Raw genomic sequence first — 23,547 nt, forward strand, 5'->3', positions numbered from 1 at the left:
CTAACCGAATGCTTTATTAAAACTCCTCTTCTGGCCTTTGTTTTGAAATCTGTTGTTTCTATTGCCACCTCCTGATCGCTGTCCTCTGAAGCCTCGGTTTCTGTTTCCGTCCCGTCCTCTGAAACCTCGATTGCCATCCCGCTGTCCCCTAAAGCCTCGATATCCTTCCCGTGGTCCTTCCAGCTCTGGTTGCTCCGTAGCCACAGAGAGCTGCCAACGCCTTGAATCATGCCATTTTTCCTGTTGAAAAATGTTTTTTTTTTAACCTGCCTTGATTTTTATTGAATGATTTAAAAAGCCACAAGAAAGACACTATTGTCTTTCCCCTAAAGAAAAACCACAATAACTCAATTGCTCAGACTTGGTCCAAAATTATACTAACCCGCATGGCCCAAAAATCAGAATCACTGAAGTGCAGTAAAATGGTTTCACTATGAGAAGTACCCATATCATTTATTCAATTCAACTACTATAACGTATCCACACTGATCAAAGGTAATAAAACATGTAAATACACTACACACATTTTTCATAGTGGTACTGAATAAAGACATAGCAATTAAAAATGTCTATGAAAATCCTGTATAACATATACAGAGGGGAAACTTGGACGTTAGTCACCACTTCTCACAAAGGAATACAGGTCAAACAAGAAAAATATCGGATTAAAAAATCTAGGAAAAAACACTAGAATTTAATCTTTAACTGAATCCTAGTAAAGGTGGTAGAGATGTTCTATTTCTGTCCTGTCAATAACGAATATTTTACAATTAGGTATGTTTACTTCAAATATGTAAGAAAAAAGAATACCTGTACTTGTGTTACTGTTGCAGTAGGGACATCAAAACAAACACCCTAGAAAAATGAGCAAATATAAGTTAGTTAATTTGGACTTTGATAAGTGTTACAAAATGCACATTAAGTGATACTCCTAAAGACCAGAGATTATGTTGAAACAAGGCCAGTTATTAATTTAAGAAGCACTTTAGACCAAGTGCATCTTAGATGAACTTTAAACGCACATTATACTCTCCAAAAGCACAAGAGCAAAAAGCAATGGACTTCAAAAATAAAAAAAAAACTCAAAATGACTTAGACCTGACTAGAGATCATTTCTGGCTATCACACTGTACTAATTCTCAAGTAGTTATTAGATGTATTTTATAGCTGAGAAAACAGGCTTAGAGACTGAGTTGCTAGGGCCCTACAGATGGTAAGGACAGATTTTTAAAACCATGACACATACACTGCTTTCCCTCGGAAAGAGTATCAAATATTCAGAGTGGTCAAACTAAAAGAAGAATAAGAAGTAATCATCTATTGTTGACTTTCCAGGTTGTCATAACCCAGTCTCCTATGATAGTTTAAAAAGTTACTGTACAGGAAGCTAAGTTTGATAATAAGCAGTGCCATCATCTCTGATTAAGTAAGTCCTCCTGCTTCTAGATCTCTGCAAATATAAAACACCCCTGCCACCGACACAGAAAATTCTTTTCCCCTCAGTGTCTTAACTGCAACATTATATGAGGAACACCCCTCTATCCAACAACTACCCAAAATCCATCAAGTAGTATCATTTATTGGTGGGTTTTGCCATTTGTAAGAATCTTCATTTACATATTTAACTAAATATTTATTTATTTATTTTGTAATGATGTAGTATTTCTCCCCCCCCCCAAGATTTATTTATTTATTTATACAAGCACTGGGTACAGTCAGAAGCGTGGGAGGGTGAGAGAATTCACCAGAGCCAGAGCGGGGAACAGAGCAGGCAGACTGACGAAATACACTGCTGAGGGGAGCAGTGGGCAGCAGGAGAGGTCTGTGCGCCATGTGGGACCCTCGCCCGGCGGCTGGGGATTGAACCAGAGCTGCAGAGGCTGCGGGCAGCTTCGCAACCCAGCGCTCAACTGCTACACCACTGGGGAGTCCCTTAACTAAATATTTAATACCAAGCACTCATTAAGAGTGTAGTGATAACACAACACAGTTTTTGCCCTTGGGAAACTGACAGTATTCTTGAAAGGCTCAGTTAATAAGCAAGCACAAAATAAAGATATGTCCTAAGAAATCTCAAATACAGATAAAGATGTCCCCAACTCTGCTATAAGGTCACAGAAAGTTTCAGAGGGAGATTTAAGATTAAGTCATGTCATAAAGGATACCCCTTTATGACAGAAGGAAAAATAGTATTACAAAGAGTGGGCTGAGCATGCAATTAAAATGAAAGAAAGCATGATGTACTTGGCATTGCTGGAGAGGATGCAGAGAATAAGTTGGTCAAGGGGGTATCAACTCATGAATGATCTTATCCTTCACAAGAAAGTTGGGACTTTATCTGTGTAGTTGCTTAAGGAAGTAAATAACATGGTCAGATATGCAATGAGCTGAGAGAAACCTGATTTGGTTCACTAGGCCAGTGGTTCACTAAGCATATCCCATGAAAGGGGGCTACCCGGTGGCGCAGCGGTTGAGCACTGGGTTGCAAAACTGCCCGCAGCCTCTGCAGCGCCGGTTTGATGGCCTGGCCGCCGGGCGAGGGTCCCACATGGCGCGCGGACCTCTCCTACCGCCCGCTGCTCCCCTCAGCAGTGTACTTTATCAGTCTGCCTGCTCTATTCTCCGCTCTGGCTCTGGTGAATTCTCTCACCCTCCCGAGCTTCTGACTATGTACCCAGTGCTTGTATAAAAAAAAAAAAAAAAAAAAAAAGTGCACTTCAAAGTTTAAAAAAAAAAAGCATATCCCATGAAACCCTAGCACCCTAAGATCTTTCAGGGGTTCCCAAAGTCAAAATTATTTTCAAAATTCTAACAATACTACTAAGATGTTCTCCATCCTTTTCACACTTTCTCTCCTAAGGGTACAGTGGAATTTCCAGGATGCTAAATTACACTTAATGATATCCCTGTAATGGGATATGCTATTTATGTTTTTGAGTTATAGTTTTTTTTTTTTAATTTAGGTCATTTATTTTATGCATGTAAGAGCTGGGGTGTAGGCCAGAGGTGTGTGTGTATGAGAGAGAGGATTCATCAGAGACAGAGTGGGGAGTGGAGCAGAACAGACAGACTGACTGAAATACACTGCTGAGGGGAAAAGCAGGTGAGCCAGGAGAAGTCTGCTATGCCATGGAGGTTAGCTACCTGGTTGGGGATCAAACTCACGCTGCAGTGGTTGGTGATAGTTTGATAGTGCTGAGATTTAACCCCCTGTGCCACCAAGGAGGCCCCTTTTTGAATTATAGTTTTAATTTCTAGTACTATAAATAACAATAGATTAACCATACCTATAAATAAACATAAGCTTCTTGGGACCCCCAACATATGTTAAGAATGTAAAGGGGTAATGAATCCAAATGTTTGAGAATTACTACATTTGTCTATGCCACTGAAACAGGACTCAGAAAAAGAACACCAGGTTTGGTAAGCAAGATTTCAATCTTAAATTTCAATTAGGAGATTATGAACAAAATTTTGAATAAATTTGGTTTAAGTTGTTAAGAAGCTCCATCTGGGTGGAAATGTCAAAGACACAGTTGGATCTTCAAGTCTGGTGTTGTGTGCAGACAGTTCAGGCTGGAGATACAGATGGGCAGTTGTTAGTAACTAACTGGAAATGGAGGATCACAGATACTACTGCCCAGGCAAGAGTGTAGAGAGTGAAAAGAGGCAGCATCCCCACAAAACTGGGAAAAACCACCACACTATGGTTTCCCGCCCACGTAGAGCTTCTAAATCAAAGCACAGTCACAGCAGAAGTCCCAGCCTTACCTGCTTTCCTTTGAGAAAGACCATTCCTTTCACTTTGGAATCAATATCCTCACCCAGTTGCTCTTTAAGTTCTTTCCACGCATAACTAATGTTTGGCATTTCAATTGAACACCGCAAGACCATGGTCACAAAGCCCTTATGGAAGAGGAATAAAAGTAGAAAGTCTCAAAACCAAACCTAAATTGATAAATACTTGCCTTGTTTCTCAACTATTTCTGTAAAACTTCCTAAAAATATGCACCCTTCTCCCATTACATACAAGTCACCACTTTAAAGTATTTAATTTAGGGCTTTTGAGTACATTCACAAAGTATGTACTCATTGCCACCTTCTCAAATTCCAAAACATTAATCCCCAAAAGAAACCACATGCCCATTAGCAGTCATTACCCTGTCTACCAAACCACTGGCAGCTAGTAATCTATTCTGTCTCTATGGACTTGTTTAACTATATCTACCTTCACACAGAAGTTAAAACTTGGAAGATTAAATTGAACCCCTTCAATTCTGCTCAAACTCTAAATTTTTACGTGTCATAAATTTGACAGGGATCCATACCGCCTCTGAGTTGATCAAGGAGCGCTGGTCCACGGATGTGGCACCGGAAATATGTGCCAGTGCTGCTGCCAACGCTTCCACAGCACCCTTCTCCTCTATCAGTTTCTCAGCTGACTGCTTGAAGTGACTAATTGCAGTGGGAGGCACAGAATCCAAAAGCCTACAGTTTGGTTAAATATATTTGTTAGGAGAAAGGACAGAAACAGGCTTCATTTTCAAGACAACGGTATCTCAAGATAGATCAGTAACTTTCAAATCAAAATCTTTCAAGTATCGAACATCATTTTGATACAGCATACACAGTCATTACTTTTCTGTAGTAACAAATCCATTCCTTTGTACTTAATTCTATTTTAACCATAAAACCAAAAAACCCAAAGTCTTATCCCAGGGAATTAATAAAACAAATATTAAGGTGTTCACCAGTGTAACAGTGTGGATGAGGTAAAGAATTTTAAAATGTACATCAACAGGGTTAAATAAACCACAAAACACATACAATGAAAGGCCATACTGCCATTACAAGTCATGATACTGAGTACTGAACAGTTTTATAACAGCATCGCATTACTTTGAGAATCAGCATCTTTGTCTTTTTCCTCCTTGCTGGGCATCTAAACCCAAATTTCCTTAACTGGTGTCAGGAAATCCTGTTTCCAGGATACTTCAAATCATACCAAAATAAATTTTTTAAGTTCCAAACTAAATTCGTTTGCAGAACTTTCCTGAACTACTAATATGCTAATATCCAGCATGTCCTTTGATCATGGACCCTGCTCACTCCATTTCACCTATTTATAATTATTATTATGTTGCAGAAAGCACTCTGAAAATAATGCTGACTCACTGATGCCTCTAGCAGGGGATGTAGCTCACCACAAGGAGATATGCTGAAATATCACAATGCCAACTCCACTCATTCCCAGGAGTATACTGCAAAGCCATGGATGCTGAACAGCTGCTAAACAATTTGTAGGGCAACCCCACACAATAAATAGTTGTCTTGCTCTCAATGCCATTAGCAACTCCACTAACAATCTAATCCTCAACATCTGAATAATGTAACTTAAAGAAGTAATCTACTCTCATTCCTATGAGGTTGGTGACTGGTTCAACAAAGACTGGGAATATAAGCTGTGTTCCTACCTAATCAATCTCCAGATGGGAAGTACCCACACCATTATCTACAATAGTTTCTTGAAATGCTGGAGACAAACCAAACTATTAGCAGTGTCTGCTTTTGATGAGCAGAAATGAGCATTTTTACTTTGTAAAATTTCACTTCAGCAGTCCATTTTTATAAGGAGCAGGTTATGAATTGTTAAAATTAATTAAGAAAATAAAATTTAGGAGGCCAAATCTAATTACTCCACAAAAATGTGCAGTATATAGGACAAGTTTTAGAACAGACCACAGCAGTGGGAAGAAACATACCTGATGGCATCTTTGCTGGAAGCTTTTATTATCTCAGTTGCAGAAGGAACACCTATTCGTTTAAATTTAATTCCCTGCAAGAAAATGAACCAGTTTATGTACAATGTGGCCATCTATTGTTTCCACTGAGATTAGTAATTCCTAATTGTTTTACATTTACCAAATGTGTTATATATTTAAAAGATAAAACTCTTCACTTAAGAGTATTTTAGATTTCCTGTATACCATGCACCAAGACTTCCTATTGTTAGTACTTGAGTATATACTTTCCTGCAACCAAAAAAACAGCATTGTTACATTATTATAAACTGAGCTCAAATTCATTCGAGTATCACTAGTTTGAATTTCTAATATCCTTCTCTTGTTCCAATATCCAATCCACACTACAAATCATCATCATGTCTTCTTATTTTCATGTGATCTGTGACAGTTTCTACTTTTCTTTTTCACGATCTTGGTAACTCTAAGGAGTGCCAGGTCAAGTATTCTGTAGAATGTCCCTTAACTTGAGGATGCCTGATGTTGTCAAATGTTTACAAGGGAGTTATGGGTTTGGGGGGGAAAGACCAGCAATGAGTGCCATCTCACAATATTTTATCAGGGGCTCATCATTGATGTTTACCACAATTACTGGCAGGTAGCACTCTTCTGTTATCCACACTATAAAGACTTGACCACACCCCACCCTCTGCTGTTCTTTGCAAGCAAGTCATTAAGTGCTACCCAGTCAAGAGGAGAGGGAGAATGACCTCTACCTCTCATGGGAGGAACTCTTATCTACATAAGAATTTCCTTACAAAATAATTCTGTAAGGAAATTTAGTTTCTTCCCTCCTATTTTCAAATTTATCCTTTTGACCTACTGGTGTCCTTTTGGTTTTTGAACACTTCTGATAACCTCTTAATCCATGCTTAGAATATTTCTGGTGTGTTCATTTACATTCTTTGAAAACTAACTTTCAAGGGCCTCCCCGGTGGCGGTGGCGCAGCGGTTGAGGGCTGGGTTGCGAAGCTGCCCGCAGCCTCTGCAGCACTGGTTCGATCCCTGCAGCACCGGTTCAATCCCCGCCCACAGGGCGAGGGTCCCACATGGCGCGCAGACCTCTCCTGCTGCCCACTGCTTCCCTCAGCAGTGTACTTCATCAGTCTGCCTGCTCTGCTCTCCCCTCTGGCTCTGGTGAATTCTCTCACCCTCCCACGCTTCTGACTGTACCCAGTACTTGTATAAATAAATGAATGAATGAATGAATGAATAAAAACACTACCTTTCAAGCCTAAAACACTCATTGCAACTGTAAATATGGAAAAAAAAAAAAAAAAACAAACCCACTGCTTTCAAATGCAAAGGTTTGGGTTTTATGTCATAAGACAATATATAAAATAACATGTCTCTAACAAACAAGCTTTTTTACTCATGGCCACATCATAGAAATAAAAGTAAATAAAAACTGATTTCAAAAATTAAAGACTGGGGGCCTCCCTGGTGGCACAAAGAGTAAGTCTCAGCACTATCAAGTTATCAGCAGCCACTGCAGCATGAGTTCAATCCCCAGCCAGGGAGCTACCCACATGGCGCAGCAGAACTCTCCTATCTTGCCCCCTGCTCCCCTCAGAAGTGTATTTCAGTAGCTCTGCCTGTTCTGCTCCCTGCTCTGTCTCTGGTGAATCCCTCCACCCCCTGCACCTCTGGCCTACATCCCAGCTCTTGCATGCATAATTAAATAAAATAAATCTTAAAACAAAAACAAAAACATGAAAAACAAAAACTAAAGAGTAGTTCTGAACTCAGTATCTGTTAATGGCTAAGAAAATTGTTTTACCGCTTTTTGCTCCACTTGTGTTAACTGATATTCTTCTTTGTTCTGATAAAAACAGATGCAAACACCTGTTCTTCCAGCTCTCCCTGTTCGCCCAGAACGATGAATGTAAGACTCCACATCCTATTAAAGTAAAAATACAAGAATGACACAGTGGGACAAAAGAGACAAGACCCCAGTAGTCTATGAAGAGGCCAAATGAGAGGGTCACACACACAAGGTATGTGCCTTAGCATTTCAATTTATCTTTAGAACTTAATTTATCTTTAGAACTTAAATTTAAATTTGAAAGCTAAGATAAGACCTCCCTGGTGGCACAAAGGGTTAAGTCTCAGCGCTATCAAGCTATCGCTAGCCACAGCAGCGCAAGCTTGATCCCTGGCCAAGGAGCTAACCCACATGGTGCAGCAGATCTCTCCTAACTCACCGCCAGCTACTCCCCTCAGCAGTGTATTTCAGTAGATCTACCTATTGTGCTCCCCACTGTCTCTGATGAATCGTTTCACCCCCACACCTCTGGCTTAGATCCCTGATCTTGTATGCATAAATAAATAAAAATATATCTTTTAAAAAAAATAAAAGCTAAGATAATTTTTAAAAACTTCTAGAATGATGGGGGGGGGAACTGCAGAAAGCATTATCTATATATTTTGATTTCTAATAGAGCTATATATAATTTCAACCTCCAATTTCCTAAGAACCAGCTAAAAAAAGTGAATTGAATAACCTATTTTAACTCAATATACCCAAGTTATCATTTCAGTCAACTATCCATATAAAACAAATTATCAGAGGTACCTTACATTCAAGTCTTCAAAATCCAGTGTGCATAATAAAAATTTTTTTTTTATAAATCCCACGTGTATGTTACACTTACAGCACACATGTCATATCAGAGAAGCTGCAATTCACAAGGCTATGGCCATCATACCACACAGCACTAGCCACCCAGGCTCATTTAAACAATGTTTATGTCACACTTATGGGACTTCCTTTATTAAGAATTGGTGACTTCACAGTAATCAAGTATTTTTCCTAACACTGTAAACAGTCTTTAATCCTGGGGAATTCAGTACTGGGGGAGAAAGTTAAGGGGTCTCTTAAAATAATGGAAACAAGCTCCATTCAGACCAACTTTAATTTGCCTGAAGAACTGTCCATAACATATGAACTATGCTGCGGGGTTCTTCCTGAAAGGTTCCTTCACCAAGCAGTTTTAACCACAGAAATTGTTAAGTACAGACCTTTTCCCCCTCTAGCTCATGAGTTTACCTATCCTATACCATCTAAGTTCTACCCATCTTCAAAGTCGGGTTCAAAATTGTACTACCTCTATGAAGCCCCCAGGACTCTCCTCTATCCAGAAACCATTTTTGTAACTTCTGGACACTGACCACATTTCCACTCACTTGTGAGTTCTGAGGGAAGAGCTTCATGGCAGGCTCATCTTAAAAATCACTCTTAGCATCCCTAGCACCAAGGATTAGCTATTACCAATTAAATGAACATAACCAATACAACTTCCAATTTGCTTTAGTATCCAAAGGAAACAACAAAATAAAAGTATGAAATACTTACCTTTGGTGGAGAACTCTGTATAACCAGGTCAACCTCAGGGATATCTAATCCACGTGCAGCAACATTGGTTGCAACCAAAACACCAAAATTACCATTTCTAAAACCTTTCAGGGTGATTTCTCTTTGCTTCTGTGGAATGTCTCCATGTAACGATTGGGCATCCTGTCAAAGAAATAAACTGGCCTAAGAACACCAGATCCAACATAAAGTACTTTTAAACTCACCAATAAGACCACTAAAAGATTCATTATTTTGGTGACACTGCTGCTGAAAATAATACAAAAAGGTTAACATGTGCTTTGAATAGATAAGCCTCAAAATTACTTCCAATCCCTAATCATTAAACTGTATCCAATAATACTTACAAGATAAAGAATACCAGATAAGAGTGACCAGGATCTACTTTGTCAGTATAACCCTGGGGTTGAGCAACCTTCCCTCATCTATGAGATGAGACTGGCAGATTAGGTCTAACATGTAAATTCTATTAGCTGAAAGATACTTCTTCCAAAAACGAAGGGAAAAGGACCAACCTGCTTTATGGATGTATTCTGTGACAATTCCTGCGCTTCCTTCTTGGTTTCACTGAAGACAATAGTGCGTCCATTAAAACCACTATACACTCGAATCACGTCCCCAATAACTGCTGCCCTTTGAGTCCAGTGGCACTTGATAGCCAGATGCTTATGAAAGAGAAAAAAAAGATTAATAAAGTCTCACTGGAACCAATCATAGGCACAATCCTAATAGTTTTAGATTTGGAAGCAAATGTTTAAGCCTGATAAGAACAGACCACTGCCACCACTGTTTAGAGAAAACAAGTAAATCATTAAAGCAGAAAGTTTTTCCCCTTTCTCCAAAGAGCATTTGGCTTCTTTATGTATTTTCTGACTTAGTCAGGGAAATGTAAGGAAAAAAATGTCACTGCCTAGATTCCTACAGGAAAACAAATAACTGACAGGAGAAAATATTCTATATGTTCTATCCTTTTGTCCATTTAAAAATGCAACCAGTTTTGGTCAGTTCCTGTACAGGTCCATTCCTTGGGTGAAAATAATTCGTCTAGGTACCAAACGCTAAGATGAAAATATACTCAACACAAACACTAGATTTCTCTGCTGCCCTCTAGGGTTTAAAATCCAGGCATAATTTCTTTCTGCTGTGACATAATTCACACTGATTTAGATCCCAAAGATTCTGAAATCAGGCTACCAGAAGATAAAATTAAGAAAACACATAACCTATACCACTCTTACAGAAATTTATCTTTATTTTTTACATGGATCTAGCATCCATCCAAAAAGGAGTTTATATTTGCCAGTCTTAATACTTTCCAAAAGGGAAAAGAAAAAAATGATACACAATTCATTACTAATGCCAGCAACTAAATGAATCATTTACCTCCACAGTTATTGCCGCTTTCTGAGTCTTTTTACCAATCAGGTCCACCTGTTCATATGTAGTTTTCATATATTTCTTAGCAACATTATAAACCCAATGAGGGCAAGTTGCAGAAAAAAGCAACGTTTGGGGATTGTCTTCTGAATCTTTGGGAGGGGTGGGGAGAAGAAAAAGTCAGCATGAATAACCCAACCGAGACCACACAGTATTCTATCTCACTCAATTCTTCCAGGCTCCATCAACATTCTACAGCAACCATGTGAAGTGAAGCCAGGCATTGAGAACACAAAAGTGAAATACGCAGAGGTTCCCAGCAGACAAAGAAATGTTGCTGAAATAAGTTATGAAAAGAATTCTGGAAATAGTGAAAGCATTTTAAACTTATTTTGCTTCGTGACCACTGGTCTTTATGTACCATGAGGGAAAGCTGTCCATTATAAGACCTACCAACTGGAAAACAATTTATCCAGCCCAGTAACCAACCAGTTTAGATCACTAAGCAAATAACTGATAACAAGCACAAGGGCAGACTACACTCATCTATACTCTCTAGTATTTCCTCAGTATTTAGAGTTTAGAATTCCAGTCTATTCATTCTTTGAGGTCAGGTATTAAAAGTTTTCCAACCCTGATTTTTAATTTTTGGTCTGCTTGTCAAATACTATTTATTGGATGTTCAAATGGTAGTGTCAGCTGGTAGAACCCTTTCAGAGAGCAACCTGACAACATATATAGAGGGTTCATGAACTGTTTACACTTCTCAACTCAGTAATTTCACTTCTGGCAATCTATTCTGAAGAATTCCAAGTAATAAGATGAGAAGAAAACTATCTGCATAAAAATGTAAGGATAGAAATTTCTTTTATGTAAAAATTAAGTTATACAGATGGAGTTATTAGCATGGAGTATTAAGCCAAACTTGTAGATGTACAGTGAGATTATAATTAACACACACACACACACACACACACAATAGCACAAAGACAGCAAGAAAAAGGCCAAAAACCCAAAAGCCAAGTACACCAAGGTAGCAGAATATGAATTTTCTTCTTTTACTTCCCCAAATTTTCCCCATTGTAGTCAAACAATAAATCATGTTTTTTTTCCTTCCCTTAATTCAAGTTCTAAACAAAATAAGCCACCTCCCCTTAACTTACAGAAGGCCAGTAAATCATCACCCATTTTATACTCCCTTTTATCAGTTCCCTGAATTTGGAGTTTACCTTTTTTATACGCCACACATAAAATCTCTTCCACTTGATCAGCAAACCCCATATCCAACATCTGGTCAACTTCATCCAGGACAACATGCTTAAGTTTGGTGAGATCCAGCTTGCCATTCTGCAGATGGTCTTTGATACGACCTGGTGTCCCAACCAAGATATCAATTCCATTCCGCATGCGCTCAACTATAAAGGACACCAATAAAACACGCTGGGTTATTAGTCCATTTTAACAGCTGGGGTACCAATTATATTTTTTATTCTAAAATACATATTAACTACAAATACCAAGAAATGTGCAATATACTGAAGTGAAAAGCCACCACTTAATCTAGTGGCGGAAACACTTAACAAGTGATAATCAAGTGTATTTTATGACATAACAGAGAGATGCACAAATGGAGTGATGGTAGCACCAAGAAAGAAGTGACTCCTTGGCTGGTGGAAAGTGTCAAGGTTTCATAGACGAATGAGAATCAGAATCTTACAGAAATAGTAACTTTCTTTTAACAGAGAATGAGATAAAAGGGTAAGCATCCCAAGGTATAGAAGTGTTTAGAAAAGTGGAGTTCAATATAACTGAGGTAAATAAGGCAATAATGCAGTTTTTTGGTGAGCTGCTATTACAATCTGGGAATCACACTACTTACCTTACATTATCTAATTAATTCCCCACAACATACCTGCAGATCAATTTACTAACCCTACTTTATACATGAGTGACTAAAGTGCAGGGGAAAAAAAAAGCAATTATTTCCACCACAGCTGGAAATAATCACATGCCTTGTGTGCCAACGCTAAAACACTGTTAATGTCTTAAATCCCTTCCTATGTTGATCTGCATAATAAAGCTTAAAGGTCTTGAACTGCAAAGTAATGTAATACTATGCCTGGGAAGAAACATGTGGCCCTTGGGGAAAGATTTCCTATAGCAAGAAAGCAGGGATGCCAAGAGAGGCAGAGTCTAGGTCCTTGACAGAGGAAAACCACCATAAATGACTAAACCAGATGACAGAACAGATGAAATACAATCAGGACATTCGATAATGGATACCATTTCCCCTCCCTCTCTATTTTGGATTTACTTACTTTGACCTCCATAGGGAGTTCCGCCATAAAAACAAGCCACTGCCAACTTTTTTGTGATGTCACTAAAGTCTCTGCTTACTTGATTTGCCAACTCCCTTGTGGGTGCAAGAACCAGTACCTGAAAAAAATGAATTAATAATTAAATTGAACACATTATGCAATTTGTTTCTTAACAAATTTGAAATTCATTAGGAGGTTCAAATCAGCCCACCAGTACTTTCAAACCATCTATTATATACTTTGCACTGTATTGTATGTGAGAATACTATATAGCTCCTGACAAGTCTCAAGAAAAGCAAGTGATCCTTACCAATAAGAACAGAAGCAGGGGCCTCCCCTAGTGGCGTGGCGGGTTAAGTGCTGGGCTGCGAAGCTGCCTGCAGCTTCTGCAATGCCGGTTCAATCCCCGGCTGCCGGAGAGGGTTCCACATGGCACGACAGACCTCTCCTGCCGCGCCTGCTGCTCCCCTCAGCAGTGTATTTCGTCAGTCTGCCTGTTCTGTTCCCCGCTCTGGCTCTGGTGAATTCCCTCACCCTCCCGCGCTTCTGAATGTACCCAGTGCTTGTATAAATAAATAAATAAACCTTTAAGGGAAAAAAAAAAAAAAAGAACAGAAGCAGGGGCCAAATATATGGTGCTCTAGGAGGTTGAGTGAAGCAAGCTGAGGGACCAAGAAAAGTTGTATGGAACTACTTACTAGCCATTAATAAACAGCATTCCAGGAAAGAAACTACTTGAGTAAGAAGTGACATTGCTGGTGATAATGTTAGTATTTGAGCTTTTAGTGTTATCTCAGGTTCTACTAAATGTTTAATATATAACCTTCTAAGTACCAGAAGATGACTAATACAATACCTACAATTGCTTTGTCATACCTGTAATAGCACATGACAAAAGTCTAAAACCAAAAGGCCTAAAAGGCAAAACCCAGACTTAAGTTAGGCTCCAAATCCTGTCTGAACCTCTACACTATGGTCACTGTGAAATACAAAGATAAGGGAAGGACAAAATGGTGAGAGGCTTTGAATCCTAGAACAGTCTAAGTTTGATCCAAGAGGACACACCAACAGAAACTACTACAGATTCTCAGGTGAAGTGGTAGCGTAGAACAAATGAGGTTTAGGAGCAACCACCACCTAATCAATCTATTCAATCAATCAATCAATCAATCTGATCATCTAATGTGTGCCTAATCAATCAATCTGATCATCTAATATGTGCCAGGCACTATTCCAGGTATTACAATTATTGATTTGTTTATTGCTGTATTTAATGAGAGGGAAAATGGACAAGGGAGGGCCAGTAAACAAGGTGTGACTAGAAAGTCAAGTGTAAGAACCCACAGGCAAGGTCGACAACATGGACATTTTAGGGAGGATAAGGTTTGTCAAATGCCAGATTCTTCAGATATTGCCCAATGGGTACCCTTCCAAAAAGGGGGCTTCACCTCTTGGAACCTCCCCTTCTATTCATGCATCTTTTCTAAAAATGTTTCCCCATCTATGCAAAAGTAGTCAAAAGACAACTACCAAAGCAGTGAGCCCCAGAGACATATAACAGTTTGAAGGTACAAGACGAACATTAATATAAATGATCACAAAATTGAGACAGATGATAATATTTACACATATAGTTTGTGGCCAATAGTTAAGAGAATTATCCTGGTCACCTTCAGATAAAGAACTAGAATTTAAAAAAAAATTTTAAGGAGAACCAAATAAAAAATAGAGCATGGAAACAATGCCTAAAAGGCTTTTTTCCCTATGTGGATCTGAAGTCCATTGTCACAGGTGCTTAAGATAGTTACCTGAGGGGCACGTCCTCTCTTCCGGTCTTGCACTTCTCCTAAAAGTTTCTCAATCAAAGGGATGGCAAAGGAGAATGTCTTCCCAGTTCCTGTCCGTGCCTGTGCAATTAAGTCCTTCCCACTGTAGACATGGTGAAATGTCTTTGCTTGTATAGGAAACAGGTAGGTCACCCCACGGGCTATGAAAAAATTAACCATGTTACCTGACGTTGCAGTTCATAAAACACCAGGCAGGACTAAAGCGTACCCAAGCTTCAAGTCCTGAACAATTAAGGAATTCTATCTTACTTCTGGTCAACATCTACAAAGTCAGGTTTAAATATATTCTACTAGTGAAGATTTTTCTCAACTAAATGATAACAATATATAAAACACCAAATTATAGTATATATTAAGGATTAAGTCACTTGTCATGAAATCTTATTCACAGACTGCACATATCAGGGGCTTTGCAGTCCAGAATCAGATGTGGTACACCTGATTCAAAACACCTGTCAAGCTTCTGTGAGCATTTGTGACTACCTAGGTTTGTTCACAGGCACACTGCTAAAATGAGTTCTGACTCAGGCTATTATCACATTAACCTCAATATGGCTTAAGAAGTAATAGAGAATAGGGCCTCCCCGGTGGCGCAGCAGTTGAGCGCTGGGTTGCGAAGCTGCCCGCAGCCTCTGCAGCGCCGGTTCGATCCCCGGCTGCTCCCTGGCCACCGGAGGAGGGTCCCACCTGGTGTGCAGACCTCTCCTGCCGCCCGCTGCTCCCCTCAGCAGTGTACTTCGGTCCTTCTGCCTGCTCTGCTCCCTGCTCTGGCTCTGGTGAATTCTCTCACCCTCCCGCGCTTCTGACTGTACCCAGTGCTTGTATTAATTAATTAATAAATAAATAAATAAATAAATACATACATAAATAAAGAAGTAATAGAGAATAAAAAAGAAAATATTACCATGACATCAAAAATTCAATTTCACTGTCAGTCATTATACTTCTGAATATACACCTTGTACTGAATAAACAGTAATCCATTGGTTAAGAGACAGCATAGGCTATGTCACTAGGACAATGCCATGCTAAACTTACAGGAATATTTCATTATATGGATGCATCTATTGTCATACCATAAGAACATGTCCTAGTTCGTCCTAACAAAAATAGCACAGTTCTTACAAGTAAAGTTTTACTGTTATACAGTATTTCCAAGAATATTACCTTTGAGAAGCTTAATAGTCTCTTCAGATATGGGAAAATTAGAAAATGCTCCTTCTTTTTGCTCCACAGGTACTTCCTATCAAGTAAAGGGCCACAGAAAGATATCAATAACTGCTCCTACAGGATAATACAGAGAAGACTTCTGTATTCTAAAACATCTCAATCAACCCATAACACACAAAAACCTTGGTAGGTGAAAATCAAGATCCTCTACAAAGGAAATAAATCATGATAATCTAGAAAGTCCTAACAAAAGAAAAACGTGTAACAAATATATACTGCATACATACTGTGTACATCCTACATGTGGCTAATGAGGCAGATTCAATCTCAACTAAGAACTGTATCAGAGTCTTTTCATACTAACAAAATAATGTTAAATGGGTCATTAACCCTCTTCCATAGCAACATCTCTCACATTCATCCAAAAAAACTAAAGATGTATGACAAAGTGGATACAGTGACTTTATTTGACAACAAAAAAGCTGAATGCCCAACAAAGGAATAATTAGATTTCAAAACACAGATATGAGATGGATTATGTAGCCATTAAAAATATTTAATACTTGAAAGTGCAGAAAATTGCTTGTATACAAACAGAAAAGTTAAGATGCAAAATTGTACATAGTACATCCTAATCTGATTAAAAAATAACAGTTGAATGTATAAAAGTTAATATAAAGAAACAACAAAATTCAACAGTAGGTTATCCTGTGCCTGAAAAGTACCTATTGTTTACTGAATGACTACTGAAATACTTTTTGGTAAATTTCTACATTTTATAAATTCTCTAGATCAAGTATTTTTATATCAGGGAAAAAGTGTCTAAATGTTGACCACATCATACAGAGAAAACAAAATAACTTAGTAAAATTAGGACTTTCTTTGATTATTGAGTATCTTAAAAGGAAACAGAATTAGCTTTCAAGTGGGCATTCAATCATGCTGGTCAAAAGAAGAAAATTTAGGCAATCAGACACTTTTTCAATGGTTCTACTTAATTATGATTGATGAAATCCCTCAGACAGAAGCTAGAACTTTCTGTGTAACTAGAGCCCCACTCTGGGGCCTCCCTGGTGGCACAAGGGTTTAAGACGCAGCACTGTGAAGCTATCCTCCACAGTCACTGCAGCATGAGTTCGATCCCCGACCAGGGAGGTGACCCACATGGCACAGCAGACATCTCCTGTGTCGCCCGCTGCTCCCCTCAGCAGTGTATTTTAGTTAATCTGCCTGTTCTGCTCCCAACTGTCTCTGGTGGATCCTCTCAACCCCCACACCTCTGGCTTGTACCCCAGTTCTTGGATACATAAATAAATCTTTAAAATATATATATATATATATATATATATATATATATATATATATATCCCCACTCCTAGTGATTTCTGACTTGCTAATAAACAAACCAGGAGTGAAGACTTTTGTGAAGCTTAGCAACACATCTGCTTATATGCAAAGGAGGCATTCAGACACTGCCTTTTTAAAATGAAGTCTCACCCTTCGGCACAAGGGACCCAACCCCTCAAAGTGCTAACACATCAAATTTTTTCTAATTATTAAATAGCATATGAATGATTACCTAGTTATTTGAAATAGAAAGAATGATACAGTCTACATATTATGATGCAACTTTACCTGCTCTAACTCACTGTTACTTTCTTCGCTGGCGTTTGTGTCAGGTTCAGAATGAGAGAGTCCATTCTTCAGTTTGAGATTTTTCCCCCCAATTTCTCCATTCTTCACTTTAGGATTTTTCTCCCCAACTTCTCCATTCATTTCCTTTTCTTTCTTCATCTTCTTGGGTTTAGGAGCACCTATTTCTTCTTCAGAAATCTCCTCATTTTTCATCTTTTTGGCTTTAGGAGAAACAACATTCTTTTCAAGGGGCTCCTTTTTCTTTTTCACACTTTTGGTTTTAGGAGAAATAATGTCTTCCTGAGAAGGCTCCTCTTTCTTTACTGCCTTTTGGGGTTTAAGGGGACTCATGTCAACCTCAGAAGGTTCTGTTTTCTTTTTAACTTTTTTAGCTTTGGGGGAAATAGTTTCTTCCTTTTTATCTGCTGCCTCTTCAGTCTTATTAGATTTTGGCTTCTCTTTTCTACCTCTCTAAAAAAAATAAAAACAATTTGTATAATACATCAATTTTCGATTGTTTCAAGATTACATTATGACGAACACAATGAATGGTGGACCATTTTTAACATTTGCACTTTCACCTAGCAAAAAAGCAAAAAACAATGAGCATGATTTTCAGTACCATGTAGCTACTTGCAGGTAAGCATGTATCAATTTCCTTAGCTTGGAAGAGAATACCTCTTGTTAACTATTCAATTCACACTGGGATGGCTCAGGGGACATTCCCAGAAGCTCTAAACTAAATACTACTACAGAAAGCAATCACTTTAATTTTGATTGAGTAGAAGGCCATGATTCCCCTTCACAGATGGGTAAGATTTTTCTTTCTGTTAGACTTCCCAACAGGTCAAACAGGGACTCATAAAAGCTGCCCTATCTTACCAGCACAAATATATTTATATAGATACACTTTATGAACTAACAGAGCTATAAAAACCTACAATCACCCTGTGTTCTGCACAAACGTGTGTATTTTAAAGGGGAGGGAGGAAGTGTAGGGATGGGAAAATTGCAAGTTACAAGGAAATGGAATGGGTGAAACCTCAAAATTAAAACTATGTTTCTACCCAAAATTCGGGTAGAATTTCTCCCCCTTTTCATATCAGTGAAATACCTAGTATTACTGAAAACAACTAGAAATGTGTTGTAGCCGCTTAAAACCTCTCGGGCAAAGACACAGGCCAACTCCCTCACTATGGAGATTATGACACTGAGCTTCAATCTGTATTTCTGAAACCTCAGGTCTGGCCTCTGCTTTCAAATCATGGATGAAGGTTTCTCTCCCTCAAATAACAATCCTTCAGATGCCCAAAAAATAATCTTGTCTTCATGCACAAGAACCTTCAGTTCTTTCACCCCTTGCGTCCACCAAATAAATGAATTTCCCACACCCATAGTGTCTTGGAATGTAACTGAGTTTGTTAACATCCCTGCGAACTTACACACTGAGCATCTCCTATCTTAAACACTAACTGAACTGATGCAGAGCAGGTAAACCAGCACCACTTCCTCCCTATCTGTGAAGACAAGTCTGTGTTCCTTGGCACCATAGAACGCCAAAATAATGCTACTGTAAGAGGTCCCCATCCAAAAAAAAAAAAAAAATTAAAAATTTGAAATGAAACGAAAATTTGAAAAGCAATGAAAATGAAGTGTACAAACACTATCAAAGCAAGTAACAGCATGGCAGACAGCTATTAAAGGAACAAAGCTACTGCACACTGCTGACATATATAAAAAATAAAATGTACAGTTAGCCACACACGTCTTTACATTTCCATGGGATATCTAGTCAATACACATGAACAAGAACTGAGTTACTAACTACTGCATCTTCTAAGGGCTCCTTACCGGAAACCAAAGGGTCCTTCTGTAGTGAAAAGGACTGTGACTGCAGGGGCCGCCCACGTGGGCGCACAGGCCACGGCCCCGCTGGCCTCACGCAAACCCGGGTTTCTACCTCGCCGCGCCCGGCAATCCCCTCCGCGCACGCGCACGCCCCGAGCAGCGGCCGCGCCAGCAACTCAGGGCCTAACCCGGAACGTTCAACTCTGCGCGCCGGGTGCGGGACGCCGGGCTCCGGGACCACGTGGGGCCCCGGCCCTCCAGTTCCGACCCGCTCCGGCCTCTCGTTCGAGCTCCCGGCGCGTTTCGGCGCCGGCCGGTGGGGCAGGCAAGGACCCCCCACGCCCCCCACCCCGCCGCGGTGAGCACCACTCACCGGCGCCCCAGGCTGGGCGCCCGCGGGTCTCCGGACCAGCCAGGTCGCGTCGCGCACTCCCGGACCCGAGCCCCCGTACCCGCCGCCCTCAGCCGCAGGCGCCCCGGCCCTGGGCAGCACCTTCTCGTTTTGCTTTCGTGGCTTCTCCGCTTTTCCCATGGCCATGCCTGATTCCAAATCCGCGTCGCTTAGGAGTTTCCCGGGCATCACTCGACACAAACGGTGCAGACCGACCGGTCTCGTCCACCGCGTGGAGAGGAAGAGACAGAACTACCTCCACCCAGCTGTCGTCATTTCCTGCAGCCCAGTATTTCCTGCGGAAGCAGGAAGTGCCGGGCTGCCGAGTCCCACGTGGTAGTCCCAAGCACCTGCGGCTCCAGCTGGCCAGTGAGTTTGCGGTGTCTAAACTGTTGTAGAAGGCTCCGTAGACTGGAGGAGAGAACTGGAAAAAATGACTTTGTATTCTCGTGCAGATGCTGCTCAGATTCTCTCTAGTCCCTCTCTGATAAAGGAAGATAGTTGCTATTGAATGGTACTTATTCCTTGTTTTAGATTGCTCGAATTTGCAAGTTTCTTTTCACGTCCAGATGCGTGAAATATGTATTTTTTTTTTAAAAAGATTTACTTACGTATACAAGAGCTGGGGCACAGGCCAGAGATGCGGGGAGTGAGAGGATTCACCAGAGGCAGAGTGGGGAACAGAACACGCAGACGAGCTAAGGGAAGCAGCGGGCGAAACAGGAGAGGTCTGCCGCGCCATGTGGGCTGCTCCCTGGCCGGCTGGGGATCGAACTAGTGCTGCAGAGGCTGCGGATTGCTTCATAGTGCGATGCTTAACCTCTTGCGCCACCAGGGAGGCCCGAAATACGCACTTAATCGCCCTGTGGAAACGTGGACACTGAAAGAAGCCCAGACTCACCAGCCTAGATAAGAACTGGAATTCATTCAAATCTGGTCATTAATGCCTGCACTGGTCAAATAATCACTGAACATTTACCATGTGGGAAACATGACTTGAATTCAGGAACAGACAATACACAAGCCTTGTCTCTATAAAAGGAGTTCTGTAAAAACTAGTGGAAGATAGACGAGTGTTCACTGTGACTTTTTAAAATATTTATTTATGCATACAAGGTATAGACCTGAAGTGCAGGGGGGCAGGGACGAGAAGATTCACCAGAGACGTGAGTGGGGAACACAACATGCTGATTTATTGAAATACACTGATGAGGGGTGCAGTGGGAGAGAGGGCGAGACAGGAGAGGTCTGCTGCGCCATGTGGGTCACCTCCCTGGCCAGGGACAAAACTCGTGCTGCAGCAGGTGCTGTAGTGGCTGGCCGATAGCTTCATAGTGCTGAGACTTAATCCCTTAACCCCAATGGGGCCACCAGGAAGGCCCCATTGTGATATTCTTGAGCCCAGATTTATCCATTTCTGTATACTTAAATTTTATACTTAAATTTTATACTTAAATTTTCAGTGTCTTTAACTAAATGTAAATTGATGATTAAAATGCCTTGGAGGGTGAGGTGGGGAAAGAACCCCTTGAAGTAAATTTTAATTACGTGCCCAAGCGGAAAACCAGTTCAGTCATTGTGGTATTAGATGTGAAAGAAAAGGGTGGAAGATTGAACACAATCAACTGTCTAACAAAATGTTATCATTTGGAATTTCAGCCTGTATTATGGACCTCAGGGTATAAGGGAAAGGCCCAGCCTAAGCTTCAAGGACCATGCAGTCTGATCGATAAACTACAAAACTTTGTGATACCACTCTACATGATATTGCTGTAAACATGATATTTGGACATTCGTTATTCCCAGATTTCAACAAGAGTAAGTCCAGACTACTTCTAAACAGAAAATTCTTGTCAGGGCTTATATAAAGTTCGAAAGTTCCTTAGTAACATACTAGCATATAGGCAAAAACACAAAATTACAAGAGGAAACATGTAAAATGTCCTTTTTGGCTCAGAGGTGGCCAAATTACTGTATTGAATGTATTCATCAGGGTAAAATATAATAAGTAAAAGAAATAGGTCATATACACATTTGATAGGAAATGTGAAGTTCTGCTTGAATAAATTTATTCTGCCAGGCCATCTTCCTCTGATGGAGATGATTTTCATAAAATTAAGGGGAGAATTTCTATTTCAAAAAGTAATGTATACATACAAGCACATACACAGTGGATTCAAAAGTCTACACATTAAAATGTTAGCAATTATCTCTGAGTGATATGATTATGGATGGTTTTTACTTTCTTCCATTTGCTTCTCTATTTTTTCAAATTTTCAACAATTGACATTACTAATTTTAAGAAAAGAATCTGAGTAGTATCACATAGTTTTGTGGTTTATCAACCAGACTGCATGTTCCTTGAGGCCCAAAATGGGCCTTCCCTTATACTCCGAAGTCCATGGTACACTGAAATTCCAGATGTTAAGCATTTTGTTAATTGATTATATTCATGCTTGCAAACCTTCCATTCACATCTAGTATCGATGATTAAAGAACTGTTCACTACTACCCCCAAAATACACAAAATAAAAACAATGTGAGGACTCTCAGACATTCATACCTAATGTGTATTATTCAAATTTCTAATGCTGAAGGAAATAAACATATCTAATTTAGAAACTCAGAATCTGAAGGTCAAGGTAATGGACTCAAGTTCAAATAGCTGCTAAGTGACCACACTAGGGAACAGAGTACCAAAGAGGAAGCTCTGAAGCCAAAAGGTGGCTCCATGAGGAAGGAGCAGAGTCAAAATAAGTGACCTAATGTAGTCCAAGCTGAAAACTTGGTGATAGTATGTCTTGTGCCCCACTCATTCCAAAATATGAAAAGTTACTATTTAATCTTCTTTAGGACTTAGCCCGCTTTTCTTTCTAATAAGTCAGCCTTTAAGCAAGTATACACGTATAATCCATCCTTCCCCTTTACTGGTGTTTACCTACACTTATCTTTTTCACTATTTCCTGAAACTCTTCGATAGCTGTTCAAAAACATGACTACATGCCTTCCTAGATAGGACTCTGGCCTTGTTTCACAACTGTTTTCCTCATTGTGAAGCTCTCAGCAGCAAAAGGGCTACTATCATTTACACCATGTTATTAGCTAGTCTGTGCCTTTGCCTGGATGCCAACCCATATTTAGACATTGTCCAAAATCTTTCTCTGAATGTACTCCCCCCACCCCCTCCACTATTCCTAGGCTGGGATAGATGCCCTTGCACAGAGCTCTGAAATCACTGCACTTAGTCATTGCCATGGATCTAGCTTACTGTGTCCATCTATTGATACTTCACTAGACTTTGAGCTGCTGAGCAGACTGAGCATTCTTTATCCACGTCTGTATCCCAAACACAGTGCCTTGAACATTTTAAGTACATCACATATTCCAACCAAAGTACTAATGCTTATGCACCTTAGTAGGAATAGAAGCCCTATTTCATCTTGGGTATAAACCCAGGTCGCACAACTACTCAAGAAGAGTCAGCTGAGATTTACTCCCCATAATCAAAACTCCCTTTCTCAATATAGCACTGAGAGTTCTTCCTTGCTTCCTGGCTTACTTGAGATCTAGCCCCTCTTGAAAGATAATCCTCCTGCATTTTTCTCACACATTTCTCAACATTGCTTACTTCTTTACATTCCATGCACCCTAGTAACCTCAAATGCAAACTATTCACTTTTGTGTAAAAATCCTTTTCCCTATGCAGAAATGTGGACTATCACTCCATACCCTTCCTTATTTAGTAACTTACCAATTTTCATCATTCATTGGTATTTTGACACCTACG

General features: G+C 39.9%; 1 protein-coding gene across 2 annotated transcripts; it reads right to left on the reverse strand.

Moving 5' to 3' along the window:
• On the reverse strand, window positions 1-19,953 carry DDX21 (DExD-box helicase 21; the record flags this gene model as incomplete). Of its 2 annotated transcripts, XM_084246288.1 has the most annotated exons (15): window positions 19,863-19,953; window positions 17,522-17,992; window positions 15,884-15,959; window positions 14,678-14,856; window positions 12,870-12,987; window positions 11,781-11,966; window positions 10,558-10,703; window positions 9,690-9,839; window positions 9,157-9,318; window positions 7,582-7,701; window positions 5,763-5,836; window positions 4,329-4,488; window positions 3,772-3,906; window positions 811-855; window positions 1-240 (listed from the first exon to the last, which is right to left on the reverse strand). In XM_084246288.1, exons 1-15 carry the CDS (start codon window positions 19,947-19,949, stop codon window positions 1-3), a joined length of 2,349 nt encoding a protein of 782 aa, XP_084102414.1. In that variant the 5' UTR covers window positions 19,950-19,953. The 2 variants fall into 2 exon arrangements, with proteins under 2 accessions (XP_084102414.1, XP_084102415.1); XM_084246289.1 differs by lacking the exon at window positions 9,157-9,318.
• Between the last annotated feature and the right edge of the window lie 3,594 nt (window positions 19,954-23,547).

The sequence above is a fragment of the Talpa europaea genome (genome assembly GCF_964194135.1).
Source record: "Talpa europaea genome assembly, chromosome: 10".
Classification (NCBI taxonomy): domain Eukaryota; kingdom Metazoa; phylum Chordata; class Mammalia; order Eulipotyphla; family Talpidae; genus Talpa; species Talpa europaea.